The sequence below is a fragment of the Hemiscyllium ocellatum genome, chromosome 23, assembly GCF_020745735.1.
Source record: "Hemiscyllium ocellatum isolate sHemOce1 chromosome 23, sHemOce1.pat.X.cur, whole genome shotgun sequence".
NCBI lineage: Eukaryota > Metazoa > Chordata > Chondrichthyes > Orectolobiformes > Hemiscylliidae > Hemiscyllium > Hemiscyllium ocellatum.
The window spans coordinates 40,573,704-40,589,669 of NC_083423.1; the positions used below are offsets into that span (position 1 = coordinate 40,573,704).

The 15,966-nt window shown below is 39.6% G+C and overlaps 1 protein-coding gene across 1 annotated transcript in view; it reads right to left on the reverse strand.

Annotated features, from left to right (window-relative positions):
* Nucleotides 1-15,966, reverse strand: part of lamb1a (laminin, beta 1a) — a 106,269-nt gene that overhangs the window by 74,881 nt on the left and 15,422 nt on the right. Inside the window, exons 4-8 of the mRNA XM_060842930.1 lie at nucleotides 15,880-15,953; nucleotides 10,300-10,488; nucleotides 10,050-10,113; nucleotides 8,617-8,822; nucleotides 3,791-3,911 (exon numbers count right to left, since the gene is read on the reverse strand). Coding sequence (XP_060698913.1) covers nucleotides 3,791-3,911; nucleotides 8,617-8,822; nucleotides 10,050-10,113; nucleotides 10,300-10,488; nucleotides 15,880-15,953 — 654 coding nt within the window. The remainder of the gene's footprint in view (nucleotides 1-3,790; nucleotides 3,912-8,616; nucleotides 8,823-10,049; nucleotides 10,114-10,299; nucleotides 10,489-15,879; nucleotides 15,954-15,966) is intronic.

Below are 15,966 nucleotides of genomic sequence, written 5' to 3' on the forward strand. Positions count from 1 at the left end.
AATTGAAAATATATAAAGCACAAGCTTGACTTCTCATCTAAGTAGTTCATGGTTCAAGTTAGAATCATTCACATTACATATATATCAAATTCTCATACGCTTTAGAGAATAAATGGTGGGCCTCTGGCAGCTAATCAGCGCCAGCACACTTGCTTGAGAAGTTTGTTGCCCTAAACAAAATACACAGCTGACAAAGGACACATAGATTTACAAATGAGTTGAAAGAAATGTTTTGGTCTGATCACACTTCTTTGAAGCATCTTAAAACAGTGTGTTCTGTTAAAGGGTGAGATATTCAACCAGGATTTGGCAGCTTGAATGCTATTCCATCACAGATCATTGTAAAAGTGGTTTTACCGAGAATGGATGACTCTAGCTGGAAATTAACAGCCATATTTTACAACACATACAACCATGTGGAGAGGGTGTGGTTGGTTTAAGTGAAAGAGGGAGATCAAACCACTTAAATAACTTTCAACATTTACCAACAGTGTAAAAATAGCCAAACATTCTTGCTCCACAAAATACATTTGTTGCTCATAGCATGTTTTAGATCTACTGCAAGAGGCACCTTCATGGTCTGGTATGCCACTGATGTAACGTTCATTACTCTGCAAGTCTCAACAGCAGATACCATCAAGTTATGGAAGTAAAAGATCAAAGTCCAATGCAGACTTTGAAACAAACTCCCAATCATGGTTGCTGGTCAGCAATTGGGTGCAGGGACTGAATGCATCAAAGCATTGCACCAGTTTACTTCAAAATTGTAAAATTCCATCGTTCGCAAGAAATTTTGAATAGACAATTATATTAGAAACTTTGAGAACGCTCATGAGCTGTTTTCTGAAACAGCCTATTTCTGAGAGAAAAGTGTGACAGGTCGTAAATCTAAGCAAAATACTGTAGATGCTGGAAATCCAAAATAAAAACTGAAAATGCTGGAGAAACTCAGCAAGTCAGGAAGTATCCATCACTGTGGAGAGGGAAAAAATTAATGCTTCAAGACAGATAGGACTCTTTCAGTAAACACATAAATCTGTTTGAGATAATTGTACTTTAAGGGGAATAAGGTGAGTGAATAATGTGGCTGGCTAATTGCCAACATCTAGGAAATAATGAGAAACTGTTTGTTTTTGATAAGATTATTGTTTATGAATTCAGTCTAAGAGCTGAATGTTGTGAGCAATATATTTATTTGAAGTGTCAAAGATGCCCAACGTAGCTGAATTCCATCAACCGAAACATTCACACAATAACTAAAACTGATCGATAATAAAATATGGTTATGTGAGAGCATCCATTTGATTGGGTATCGAAAGTGAACTTATTTCTGAATCTCTGGGGATGCTCCAGTAAGTCCACTTCAGATAGCTAAATCAAATGGATAACCATGTAATGACGGATCAGCCTTCATGTGAACATATTAAAAACGTGTCAGCTAAAATATTTACAAAAGGTAAAAACAAAAACAGAAATTGCTGGAAAAACTCAATAGATCTGGCAGAATCTGCAGAGAGAAATCAGAGTTAATATTTCAGGTCCAGTGATCCTTCTTCAGAACTGATGTTAGCTAGGAAAATGTTGTGTTTTTGAATGCAAGTGATAGGGTGGTGGTGGTGGTGTTTGGGGGCAGGGTGAGGGGCTAAGGATTAAACCATAAGTAGTGGTAGACCCCATACAGAGAGAGAGAGGGAGAGAGAGAGAGAGAGAGAGAGAGAGAGAGAGAGAGAGAGAGAGAGAGAGAGAGAGAGAGAGAGAGAGAGAGACACAGAGAGAGAGAGACACAGAGAGAGAGAGAGGACAACTGGACAAAGGAGTGGATAACAGCTGAGGAGAATGAATAGCTTCTAATGGGGACTGTTCGCAGCTAACAATAGATTGTGTGTAATAGCAGACCATGTGATAGCAAGACCTGGTGCATGAGGTTTGGGTAAGGTTATGAGAGAAGGTGCATCGAGTTCTAAAATTGTGGAACTTGATATGGAGTCCAGAAGGCTGTTCCAGTATCCAAGTGGAAAATGAGGTGCTGTTCGTCCAGCTTGGACTGAAGCTTTGCTGGAGCACTGTAGCAAGCCCAAGACAGATGTCGGTCAGCAAACAAGATGGTGTGTTGAAGTGGCAAGCAGCTGGATACTCAATTACTTTTTTGCAGACAGAACGTAGAACAAAGCCATCACCCAGTCTATGCTTCATTTCCCCAATGTAGAGACCACACTGTTAGCAGTGAAGGCAGTAGACTGGATTGTGTGATGTGCGGGTAATTTGCTGCTTCAGCTGGGAGGTATGTTTTGGCCCTGGCTACGGAGGAGGAAGTAAATGGGCAGGTGTTACATCCTCTGTGATTGCAGGGGAAGGTGCTGTGGGGATGGCTGAGGGAGTTGGGAGTGAAGGACGAGTGGATCAGGGTTTCCTGGAGTAATCCCTTGTCAAAGGCTGACGAGGGAGCAGAGGGGAATGGGTGTCTGGTGGTGCAGTCCTATTGAAGGTGGTGAAAATGGTGACTAATTATCTCCTGGATATGGATGTTGAGGGAGATTGAAGGGGAGGACAAAGGGGACCCTATTCCTCTTTTGGGAGGGAAATCAGGGGATGAGGAGAGAAATGTGGGAGATGGGTTGGACCCGGCGGAGGGCCCTGTGAACTACAGTCCTGTGGAATCCTCGGTTGGGATGATAATGGACATTTTGGAGGCGCTCTTGTTGAAGTTTGCATCAGAACACATACAATGGAGACAGAGAAACTGAGAAAATGGAATGATGCCTTTAAGGAAGCAGGGTGTGAGGATGTATAATCAAGGGAACTGTGGAAGTTGCTTGGTTGGTAGTGGATATTGGTGGCCATCCTATCCCCAGAAATGGAAACATGTCAAGGAAGGGAAGGGAGGAGACAGAGATGGACTAGGCATACGTGAAAACGGAGTGGAAATTAGAAGCAAAATTGATAAACCTTTCCAGTTCTGAATGAAAGAGGGAAGCAGCACTGATCATATTATCAATTCACTGGAGAAAGAGTTGAGAGGGAGGGCTGGAGCAAAATTGGAACAAGGAATGTCCCACATACCCCACGAAGAGACAGTCCTGACTGCAGGTACACATGGTATCCCTTTGACCTGAAGAAAGTGAGAGGAGTTAAAAGAGGAGCTGTTCAGGGGGAGGACGAACTCAACCAGGCAGAGGAACATGTGCAGTTCTTTTGGTTTTTACGCAAGTTAAAATATGTCCACGAAAAGAATGAAGTTCGAACACTACTTTATTCAAGGTATTTGTGGAAGCTAAACTGCAATTGTTGTGCTGCTTTATCTTTTCAAATCAATCTTGTAGCCAAAATTTGATTACTCATGTTGTCATTAAGAATCCAATAAAGTGATTATACTGCAATGTATTTCTGTGCATTCCGATTAAAGAAATGATTGGGAATTTATTGAACCTCAGATGGGAAATAGAATGGTAAAAAAGATCAGTGTTTCTTAATTGTGGGCTGTGGTTTAGACCACAAAAGGATGTTAGTCCCACAGAATCAAACCACAATAGGAAGAATGTTTGCGTCTTCCTTCAGCAATCTACAGGCAAGGTAGTTGATCACAACCAACTCTACTGTCACTTCACTTGAGGGTGAACTCCTGAGATTGACCCCAAGCCTTTTGGTCTGTACTCAGTGGCTAATGTTGCTGAGTTATGTGGACATGCTGCCTTTTTTTATTTTTAAATGATAAAGAAGGCTATAAGTATATCCTGCATGCAAAAAGGAAGTCCCAAAACGAAAGTATTCACCAACTTGATGTGTGACCCACTTTGGCATGCATTGCTGTTGCGTCCTTCAGCAGGTTTCCAAGGCGCATTATGGTGGAAGTCCTGACATAGCTCACAGTTTAACCCCTTGGTGTTGTGACGACATACACACCGACCATGCACCTGGGAAACAAAATTGAATTGATTGCTTTATGAACTGTTACTTCAAATGACACTTCAGCAACATAAACATTGTGTACATTGCCAAGAACATTCCTGAAGAAGGGCTCATGCCCAAAACGTCGATTCTCCTGCTCCTTGGGTGCTACCTGACCTGCTGCGCTTTTCCAGCAACACATTTTCAGCCAAAACATCCACATTCACTTGACTTAAACACAAGGTAACCACAAACCCAATAATATACTAGATTTCCTGACTGAAAAAAATACTTGTTGCAGCAACATACTCTGAAAGATGTGCTATGGAACCTCTTGGATGCCCCAATGCATCACCTAGACAGGCTCTGTCCAGGAAATCAAAATTTCCAAAAGTCAATTACCTGGTGTCCAAAACCCTCTGAAAATACCCTTGTTATGGACCAGGCCAGACCCTCTCAAAACATTTCAAGAAAGCAGCCCAGACCCTAACTTTGCTTGTTGTTTTAAACTGGTGTAATGCAGGTATTCCAGGAAAGATGCAGCTGGTCAAACCACTTCGTTTTAAACAAAACAGAATTTATTTACAAGATTACCAAGAACACAAACAAGAGAGAACAGAATACCGAATAACTTAACCCATCTGAAAACCCAATAGACTATCCCCACTTAATGATGCTCTTCCAAATACTTGCAACAATCCCCATAAATACCCATGGCACAACCGGGAAAATCAAACACAGGCTCTTACATGGAAGGCGGCAGAGAGAGAGTACCAGCCTGGACCTGCTCCTTTGGGTCCAGCAGCTTCAAAACTCTATTACTTGCTAATGAAACCAAATCAGAGAAAAACTGAGCTGAGAGAAATGGCTATCTCCCTTTCATTGTACAAGTTCTTTTTTTTCCAAACCTGAAAGCCTTTTGTCTGAGGCAGTATATATTAGCTATAATCAAACTAGCCCTAAAACCCTTCAACTTAAGACTTTTTGGAGGCTGTAAGTTTTACAACCTCTGAAGAAAATGTCAAGGACACCATAACCTTATTAAAGGTGCAGCATCACATCCTCAACTCTAACGCAGAATTGGAGTTTTCAGAAGAATTTTGCTTACTTACCCAAATAATTCCAAAATAATAATAATACCCAGGAAGATTATTGTATTGTAAAGTGTCAGAGGGATTCAAACCTGTTCCAAGAGTGAGAATTCTTACCATGAAATATGCAAAAGTTCTCTACTATCTGAGATCCTCTTGTATTGTACAGTTGTTTGTAGCATACTTTTAACCTCAAGTATTATACCACTTGGACCATGATATCACACTGCTGTTGGCTATAGACAGTGTTTCTACAGTCACAGTATATGATCTGATAATATCATAGAATATGAACAGTTTATCTGTAAAGCAACAGGTCATTTTCAGAAAAAGTAGGACATCATACCAGAGCATCAACTCATCAAATAGATGTTCACAAGAAATTCATCAGATAAAGCAGACAACAGAAAAACCAACAGAAGGAAACATTTATGCTAATTAATATCTCAATAATTTTAAACTTGATCCTGAGGCAATTGTCACTATACTATTGGATCATATACCATGGCTGAGCTCACTGAATTATGTCAGTTAAAGATTCAGAATGTGACACAGTTTGGTGATCAAATAGTTTTAAATCTGATGTCAAGTATTGAAGTGATTCAGAAGACAAGTTTGAATAGGTAACTTAGTTTCCCTCACAGAAACAGAAACTGCTGGAGAAGGTCAGTAGGTCTGGCAGTATCTGTGGAGAGAAATCAAGAGTTAATGTTTTGGGTCTGGTGACCCTCCCTCAGAACTCAGTGGTTCTGAGGAAGCGTCACTTGACCCAAAACGTTAATTCTGATTTCTCTCCATAGATGCTGCAAGACCTGCTGAGCTTCTCCAGCAATTTGCATTGGTTTCTAATTTACCGTATCTGCAGTTCTTTTGGTTTTTAAACTTAATTTCTTTTGCATCCTAGGAGGAATCCTCAGTACCAGTGAGAGATATCATGTCAAGCAAGAAGCAATCTTCAAACAGTACAACTGATACACTGAATCAGTTGGCTGGACGGCTAGTTTGTGATGCAGAGTGATGCCAATAGCGTAGGTTCAATTTCTACACTGGCTGAGGTTACTACAAAATCCTTTTCATGGTTAAGCAGCCACCAATTGTCTCCCTCTGTCACACAGCCTTCTGGTCCTCGGAGACTAACATGACTTTACCTTTATCTCAGTCTTTTTAACTATGGTGATTATATCAGTATAATGTCTATAGCTGTTAACATGCAATAAACTACTTCACTTTTTAGGAGTCTAAGATAGAGATTAAGAAGTCTTCCTCAACCACAGTAAACTAAACATGACCTTGTCATGAAGGTGGATGGTGGCACCAAATTCACTTTATGCAAAGCAATAATACACAGGAGCCCATACAACACTGATCAGTGGTTCAGATAGCTCATAATACAACCACATCATCCACCTACCTGCCATCCTTCTAACCCCAACTATTTACATGCCACCCTATCCCTTCATCCACTTATCTATGACGCTACTTCCTCACCTATCTACCTTACATATGTTCCTTCTCTCCATAGGTTTTTAATGAGACTTTGTGATATTTAAACTTTTCATTTACTGGAATACAGCACTGTAAAACAAAAGGGATGTGGCTGACCTCCCGCACAGATGCTAAACTAAAAAGGGTTCAACCCAACTGAAGGAACATTGCACATTGACAAAATGTCCAACACTGGAATTCAGGCCAAGAAATACAGAGAGTGGTGTGACAACTACAGATCATAATGTCTGATCCTTATGGACATGCTGAAATGTTAATTGCAGTGCGTTAGTTTTTAAAAAGGGAGATACAGCCAAAGGATGACTGTGATACCAGCTGCCTGGAAAGAAACTCAGAAATGTCACACCTGAAGGTGCCAAGGAAGTTTCAAAAAGGAGAAATGCACTGCAAGCTAAAATATAATTTTGACTACCTCAGACAGCGCACAAAATAGTAGAAAAGACAGCATTTGGGTCAGAGACATGTTCGCATCTTCCCCCTTGAATAATACAAGAGACAAAACAAGTTTCAGCCCTGGTCTGTTTTTGTTAGTATGCAGAAGTTCTTGCTTGTGCTGGCCTATGTAACCAATAAACTCACTCTTTCATAAACACAAGAATATCTGGGTGTATGCACCCTTGTAAAACAAATGCATTTGAACTGGAAGAGAAGGTACCTCCACAAGGGGAGGGATCCTTTACTCCAATCGAAGGAGCCAGGTGAACAAAGAAGGGGAGCCAGTTCAGCCTTCCAAACTCAGGAGCTCGACAATTGTGGGCACCCCACCTGGAACTCAAATAAGTTGGCGAGCCTGAAAATTAGTTGTAACAGGTGACATAAGGGTAAGAAAGGAGGTGTGGGAACACCACAATCTGGAAACTATTTGGGCCATTATTTTACTTACTATAATCACTGGGTTTCTAAACAAATGTCGTTTAGACTCACATGGGAACAGTTAGAGCAACAAAAGTTCAAAACTCTTACAGCTCTCTCAGTTTAAGAGCACCATAAATATTAAACTACTTACCCTCTGCATGGATCAAAATCAAACTTCTAACCTCTATATATACACACACACACTTTTAGTAGGCCCAATATTTAAATTAAAAACAAAATTAAAAATTATTTCTGAACCTTTGGGGAATAACGTATTAGGAACAATATGCATTTCTGTACATTTCAGAAATTGACATATTTTCCTATTTCACCTGCAATCATACTGTGGAAGAGGGGAAATGCAGTTCATTAGTCAAAGTTGGAATGATAAACATTACCAACAATTATTTTGCCTGAAAACTGAATGAGTGTGTATTCAATGAAACATTTCTGTAATACCAAACACCATGACAAAAAGCTGCACACTTTACCCTGAGTTTCCCATCAGCAAAACTGGTTGAACAGCACAGTGGCTCAGCAGGCTAAAGCACTACAGTGTCCAACAACAACAACACACAAGCATTCTGCTTTAAGTCACACCATGCAATTAATTATCTCTGCCTTTAAACAGCTGGGCAAACAGGAATCTGAGGCACCAAGAGGGAAGCGAGAAGCAGTTTCTATCCAAGGGATCAGTATTTGCTCCATCCTATCAGCTGGATCAGGCTGTTAGTGAAGGACTGAAACAGGGCTGATGCCAGTTTTATTCTGCAGCTGGGATGCAACTGGGGGTGGGGGTGGGAGGGAGGAGAAGGAAAAGAACAGAATTAAGAAAGGTATTAGTGAAATTACTGCAACATGTCTTATCAGAAAATGAATACATCCAGACTCTAATCTGACCTCTAACAGGAAACTGAAAAACCAAGACTTTGTGAACTCAAACTCAGTTTTTGTCTTAAAAGGCAAGAACAGGAAATGGCAGCGTCAGGTCAAGGAAACTTTTCATCTGGGTTCAATTAAGCTCTGATAGGAGTTCCATCAAACTTCACTCTGGAGTGGGTCACATTTCCACTTCAAGGCTTGAAACAAAGTTTGCAACACCTCACATTTCATAACAGCCAGCTTGAAAGTGCAAGTACATGTTTTATTGCCATAAAGTAGAATGTGGAAGCCAAAACAGCATCAAGTATTTAAATGACAGTTCAAGACTAAAGTTGAAAACTAATGTTTGCTTTAAATCAGTAAGTTCAATGTCATTGCAAGTGACTTTTGTACTCACCTTTCCATCCACGTCCTGGTCATCAGAATCATGAACAGGAGCACACTCACTGGCATGTCCATAGCAGAAACAATTTCCTCGAACTACCATGTCATAGATAGCATAGTAATATTTTTCTTTGATTTCGATTCGAGAGTCTAGCAAATTGTCACCCAGAGTATGGAGTTTGGTGAACTTTATCCTTAGATTTGTGATCTTCAGCATATCTTCAAGACAAAATATGTAATTAAACTGAAATCCCTCATTAAAATTAGTATCTTAGAAATAATGAAATTCTTAATTTTCTCAAAAACAGTCAAAACTTTAATTTTACTAACCTACATCCATTAATTCTGCAATTTCACTGTATTGCAAGGCTAACTAGAAGCTAAAAAGAAGCATGTTTTCAAATCTGACAATTTTTATTATCTTGAAAAATGCCTGATGACAAATCAGTAGGTTTAGAAATCAAAGTAGATTCTCTGCTCAAACTGAATGCAGCATTATAAATTTAATGCAAAATATACTTTGCAATAAATATCTTTCCCAATAGTTCTTCAGTTGGTATCTTTGCACAATTTACAACACAAAATTAACAAGTCTGACATCTTCCACCTTTTTGATCAATCAGTTCCAAAATCTATTTAATCTCTAAAAAACTAGTGCAATTAAGGAACAAAAAAAAACTGTAGCTTTCTTCCTGAATTCCACAAAGCCAATAAATTTCAAGCTGAAGAACCCCTGCAAGCAGGTCAAGCTGAGGGAAACTGTTGTGCAAGCAAAAACGTCAGCTTAGACACAGCCAACGGAGCCGCTTTCTAATAGATTCAAAACCGGAGTGCTTCCATTGATCAGAAACAAATAGTTTGGATTGAAGTGTAAACCTGGGTGAATCTGTTGTTCATCCAACTCTCAGTTATCCTCAAATTCAATTGTGAGTGTCGGGGTGGGGTGAGGAGAGAGCGCATACAAGAGACATGCAATGCTAGTATAAAAATCATTTTCTCTCTCCATCATGACCGGAATATGCTTATTGTTTCATTGAGATCATAAAAGGAACAGACAAAAATCAAACAGACGCCTGGAAGTTAACAAATTTTAAAAAATCTACAATTTCCAGTTTTCTGCCAAAAACAACATCTTGATGGGGAACATCCTACACTTCTTTACTGCAACCAGGTTATATTCAAGTCAACAGGAAGCATGTGGGGCAGACAGGAAACTATGATTAATACAGAATTATTTACCCAGTTACTACCATCAATAAAGAAACATTACCAGAAAAACAGTTGTTACAATGAAAAACATGTAGAGATCCATGTTAATATTAGCAGGAATATGAATAAATCATTGTTCTGTGTAAATCATTGACAGCAATCAAAAAATTACAGTATTGTTTAGTTCCCATTAAAAGTACTAAACTGTAGCAATATAAGTCTAGAAGTAACACTTACTTTGTATTCTCTGGCTATATGGATCTTCAATTTTAAAGGCTGGATCCAACACACGATAGATAACCTAAAGACAGAAAAGTTGAACTGATAACACAAGTGACACTGAGCGCATCATGACCTTGATAATGTTTAGATGTAGGCAATGGAAAATAGAATTCAATGATCATTTTAAGACTTAGATCTGTACTAAGCTGAGCTACGCAGAAAGCACTGGCCAACAATCGCTTGTTGCTCAGCATTTGTTACAAACCTCTCCTTCAGTAGAAGGCTCAATATCAGAGTACCGAGTGTCACAGATAATGTCGTCCACTTTCTTTAGTGATCCTGTTGGAATGCCTGGAAAGGACGACTCGCAATCATAAGCATAATACCGATAGACCTGCCAGGTTTTCCCAAAATCGGAAGATCGCTCGATCATCATAGCAGCTGGGCGGAAAGTCTAGAGAGAAAAAGAGAGATGCTTTATCTTATTAGCCAAACATATTCAATAATTTGCATGTGGGAAACGTAACTTCAGGACAGGAGTCAGGGTCTCCAACCTATTCAGCCATTCAATTAGATCCTGTCTAATTTCAACTCCATTTAGTTATCTTTAATCCATTTCCCTGGTACCTTTACTCAACATGATTCGCTGATCTATAGTGAAATTTGCAATGGACTCAACATCAGCTGGGAGAGAATTTCATGTACTTTATTGTCCTTTATACGAAAAACCACTGTGATTTTAAGAAAGACAGGTCCTGCTCCAATTTTAAGGTTAATTATATTATGGAATTCCTCTCAGAATCCTCTTATTAGACCACCTCTCACCCTTCTAAACAGGAAGAAATACAAAGTAAATATGTGCGAAATCTCTTTAGAATTCAACCCTCACCACCCATAGATGACTGCAAGGCAATGAGAAGAACTTGAACAGCTTTGAAATGGAAACTATCACTGACTAAAGAGCCATTGTTATTTAAGGAATGATACAGTCCTGCTAGCCATTCTGTATTATCTTCCTTCTACTTTAAAAAAGTTCCATAGATACAAAAGAAAATCTCACTTTGTTCATAGCCAATGTATGTTTAGACAAATACTTGGTAGATTAATAAACAAATAGTTTGCAAATAAACTGAACATGCACAATTTTGTAAGTAGGAACTTAGACCCTCTATGGAGTTACATGTGCATCATTTAGTAAAGCAGATCAATAGCTCCCGCAAGTTGTTCTTCCAATAGCAGATTATAATCGAGGGAGGAAAGAGGCTTCAGAAATTAACTTGTACTGATTTACTGTATGTGGTTTTGAAATGCTAGATTTCCATTTTGTACAATTCAATACTAATTATCTCACTTATGGTCAAGGTGTATTCCAAACTTATTTTTTCCCAAATGCATTTTATATTGTTGATATCTTGGTTTTAAAATTGCAAAACACAAGATATTCTCTTTAATAACTAGAGATTAGAGAGGCTTATTCCCATCATCTCTATTTAAAGCATCACAACGGAACTAGGCATCACTGCTTAAAGATCTGTGGTTGCCCATTGAAAATATTTCTCTCAAACTTTTGGAAAGGTGGTTGAAGCAGAGTCTTTGAATATTTTTAAGGCAGAGGTAGATAGATTCTTGTTAAAAGAGGTGCTAAAGGGCTATCACAGCAGGAGGTAGGAATGTGGATTGGAGCTTAAATTCAGATTAGCCTTGGTCTTATTGAATAGCAAACTGGCTCAAGGGACTGTGTGACCTATTTCTGTTACTGATTCCTACATGTGTATGCCTTACAGGCAGATGTACATCAGGAAATGGAAGGAAGGGATCAGTTCATGAGAATTACAATCACTGCAGAAGTGGTAGCTGCAGGTTGGGAGCTGCAGGCTGGTAAACTTCACCTCAACTTTTAAAATCAGCCAGTGAATCAGTTGGTACATTGCTATTAATTTTTCAAAATTCCCTCCATTCAAGGAAGGTCTCATTAGATTGGCAGATGGCAAATGTAACTCTTTTAATTAAAACAGGAGGGAAACCGAAAGCAGGAAAATATAGGCAAGTTTGCTTAACATCTGTCATAAGAAAAATGTTAGAAGCTATTACTAAAGAAGCTCTAGCAGGACATTTGGATAATTTCAAGGTAGCATTAACATAGTTTTACAAATGGGGAATCATGCTTCGCCAATTTTTTGAATTATTTGAAGAAGAATGTGCTGTGGATAAAGGTGGTGTGGTGGGCGTACTGCATTTAGATGTCCAGAAGGTATCTGATAAGATGCCACAAAGATTACTGCAAAACAAAAATTATCATTTTGGATTGAACAGGTAATTGGTTGGTTTACAGGAAGCAGTGATTAGGAATAAATGTGTCTTTACCATTTTGGCAAGATTTAATAAATGATGTACCCTAGGGAAGTACCCCACTGGGACCTCAACTGTTTACAATTTATAAGAATGATTTGAATGAAGGCTTAGACGATAGAAGTGCCAGACTTACTGCTGAGCTAACAACAGGTAGGAAAATAAGTTGTGAACTGATTAAATGGAGCCTATTAAAAGGTAGTCGAAGTGAATGGACAAGGATCGGAGAAAAGATAGTTTCCCAATTGTCCATTTTGGCTAGAAAAATAAAAATAATAATTTTTTAAATAGTGAGAGAATGCAGAGCAAGTAATTTGGAAAGCCTACAGAATGTTATTCTTTATTGATCGAGGAATTGAATCTAAATGTATGAACATTCTGCTTCAGTTGTACAACCATGTCTGGAGTATGTGGAATTTAAAGAAGGAACCAAAAAGGTGCTTGAAGCAATTCAGACGATGTTTACCAGGCTAATGTCTGAAAATTGGTGTGTTGCCTTATGAGGAAGGGCAGATGGAGCTAGGCTTGTATTCACTGATGTTTAGAAGAGTAGGTAGTGACTTGATCGAGGAGTCTTGACAGGGCAGATGTTGTTACCCCCAAAAGGAGAATCTGGAACTAAAAGGCCACTGCTTAAAACCAGGATTCATTTAAAATGGATGTTTTGTTTCTCCCTCTCAGAGTACTGAGAGTCTGTAGAATTCTACTTGAATAGCCTTTTCGGGAAGAGTGTCTTGGAATATTTTTACGACAGAGGCGGATAGATTTTTGGTGAGCGAGCTGGTGAAAGGACATTAGTGCCGGTGAATGTGTCAAGTTCGACATATAATTAGATTCGAAAAATGTGGTGCTGGAAAAACACAGCAGGCCAGGCAGCATCCGAGGAGCAGGAGAATCAACATTTCAGTCTAGAGCCCTTCTTCAGGAATGAGGCTGGTGTGCCAAGCGGGTGGAGATAAAAGGTGGGGGGGGGAGTGAGGCTGGGAATACGATAGGTGGAAGGTGAGGGCGAGGGTGATAGGCCGGAGAGGGGGTGGGGCGGAGAGGTCGGGAGGTCTTCTTCCCGACCTCTCCGCCCCATCACCTTCACCCTCACCTCCTTCCACCTATCGTATTCCCAGCGCCCCTCCCCCAAAATCCCTCCCCACTACCTTTTATCTCAGCCCACTTGGCACACCAGCCTCATTCCTGAAGAAGGGCTTATGCCCGAAACATCGATTCTCCTGCTCCTCGGATGCTGTCTGGCCTGCTGTGTTTTTCCAGCACCACATTTTTCAACTCTGGTACTCCAGCATCTGCAATCCTCACGTTCTCCTATACAATTAGATTAGCCAAGATCTTATTAACTAACACAGCTGATAGACTTGAGGGGCTACATAAGTCCTGCTCCTTGTTTATACATGTGTATGCAATACAGAGTATTCTGTTAAAAAAGAAATTTGACAAAGAGGCAGTTAGGAAGGGCTGCCAAATTTTACTAAATTGCACCAATCTCAATTATACAGATGGGAAGTAACTAGATAATATTGACCAGAAGGTCCCTCATTCAATCCCTAGCTGTATAGAAAGCTCCTATCATTTGGTAGAGTTACCATATCAACGTTATTACTGAGTACCAAGGCTAGTATTGGGCTTCTATCACAATTAGCCCACTTCACAAACAAACAGGCTTCAGGCACTCATTGATTATGCAGACACAACAGCAGCCACACGAGCAAAATATTGGAAAGTGACCGAAGTCAAAAGGTACTGAAAATCTACTTGGGAGTAGAAGCTAATAAAAGAACACTGCTGCGGAGTTATAATTTACAGAAGGTTTTAAACATTCTAACACCTCAATTCAAAAAACTGCCCTATGCACGGGGAAAACGTTTTACCTAACATTTTCCCAGTATATTTTGGGAGGCATGGAGATCAAACTCTCAGCATAAAGACGTACCCTCAGGATGACCAAAGGTAGCATGGCTGCAAATGTTTCCCCCAGGAGGTAACAACAACAGTATGAACAGCACTGCATTGGATATCCACACTGATCTTTATGAGAATAGAATAAAATTGAATCCCTACAGTGTGGAAACAGGCCCTTCAGCCCAGCAAGCCCACACCGACCCTACAAAGAGTATCTCACACAGACCTATTTTCATGTTACTCTACATTTATCCCTGACTAATGCACCTAACCTACACATCTCTGAACACTATAAGCAATTTAGCACGGCCAATCCATGGCATATCTTTGGACTGTAGGAGGAAACCAAAGCACCCCACACAGACACAGAGAGAACGTGCAAACTCCACACAGACAGGCACCAGAGAGTGGAATTGAACCCTGGTCCCTGGCATTGAGAGGCAGCATTGCTAAATTGATGAAGGGCTTTTGCCCGAAATGTCAATTTTCCTGCTCCTCGGATGCTACCTGACCTGCTGTGCTTTTCCACCACCGCTCTGATCTAAACTCTGGTTTCCAGCATCTGCAGTCCTCACTTTTGCTGAGCACTGCTAACCACTGAGCTGCCCCATAGTCAGAGACGTACAGCACAGTCCAACTGGTCCATGTTGACCAGATATCCTAAACTAATCTCGTCCCATTTGCCAGCATATATCCAATATCCCTCTAAACCCTTCCTATTCATATACCCATCCAGATGCCTTTTAAATACTGTAATTGTACCAGCCTTCACAAGTTCCTCTGCATGAAAAAGTTGCCCTTTAAATTCTTCCCCTCAGTTTTGAAAAGGCCCAGAGAACAATAAGCTTGCTTATAGGTAAGGAACACTCAAACAAGAGATCTACTGTAAGGACAACTAAGAAATAGCAATAAGTTACTTACCAATGTGATATCCTGAAAATGAATTTTTAATAAGTCGATGCCATACAAATACTAACTGAGATTAACAACTAAATTGCCATTGCTTTAGGTGCTTTACATTAAGTGGAGTAGTCATCCAAATTATAGTGGCATAACATCACACTCATTTTCTAATTTCAAATTTTCCACACTATAAGTAACTGTTAAAAGCATTCTTAATGTTTTTCAGGTGGTTGTTTATACAGCAGTCTTTATAGAGTGACCAACTCAAATATAGGAGAGTCTCTACCAAGCAGGTAGAAAATCGAGCACAAGGTAGACATTCAAATTTATAAACAAACCAAATATCCTTAAGTGGAGCTTTATAAAAGCGAAATGAAATGGCTGAATGCAGTGTATTCAAGGAAAAGTAAAACTAAAAGCCTGGTAAAAAGGTTAGTAAGATCAATAAGCTCCTGAAATAAACTTCAATGGTTTTACTGCTCAAAGTAGCAATAACATCCACAAGTTTAATGCATATAAGCAACTATTAAAAAGTCTGGAAACTCACGTATAGCCAATAATCATTCGTAACTCATTCACACCAAAACAATTTTACTGACGAGAGGTCATTCCATGTATTCCTTCCGTTAATAAAACTTACGAGCTTTTCACCACTAGGACCACTTGTGCAGAACTAACTGTTTACCTTGAAAGTCATGATGAGGTGGGTAAAATGGAACTCAGCTTCCAGATCCAGCTGAAGGGAAACATTTTCCACACCTATGGAAAGGCA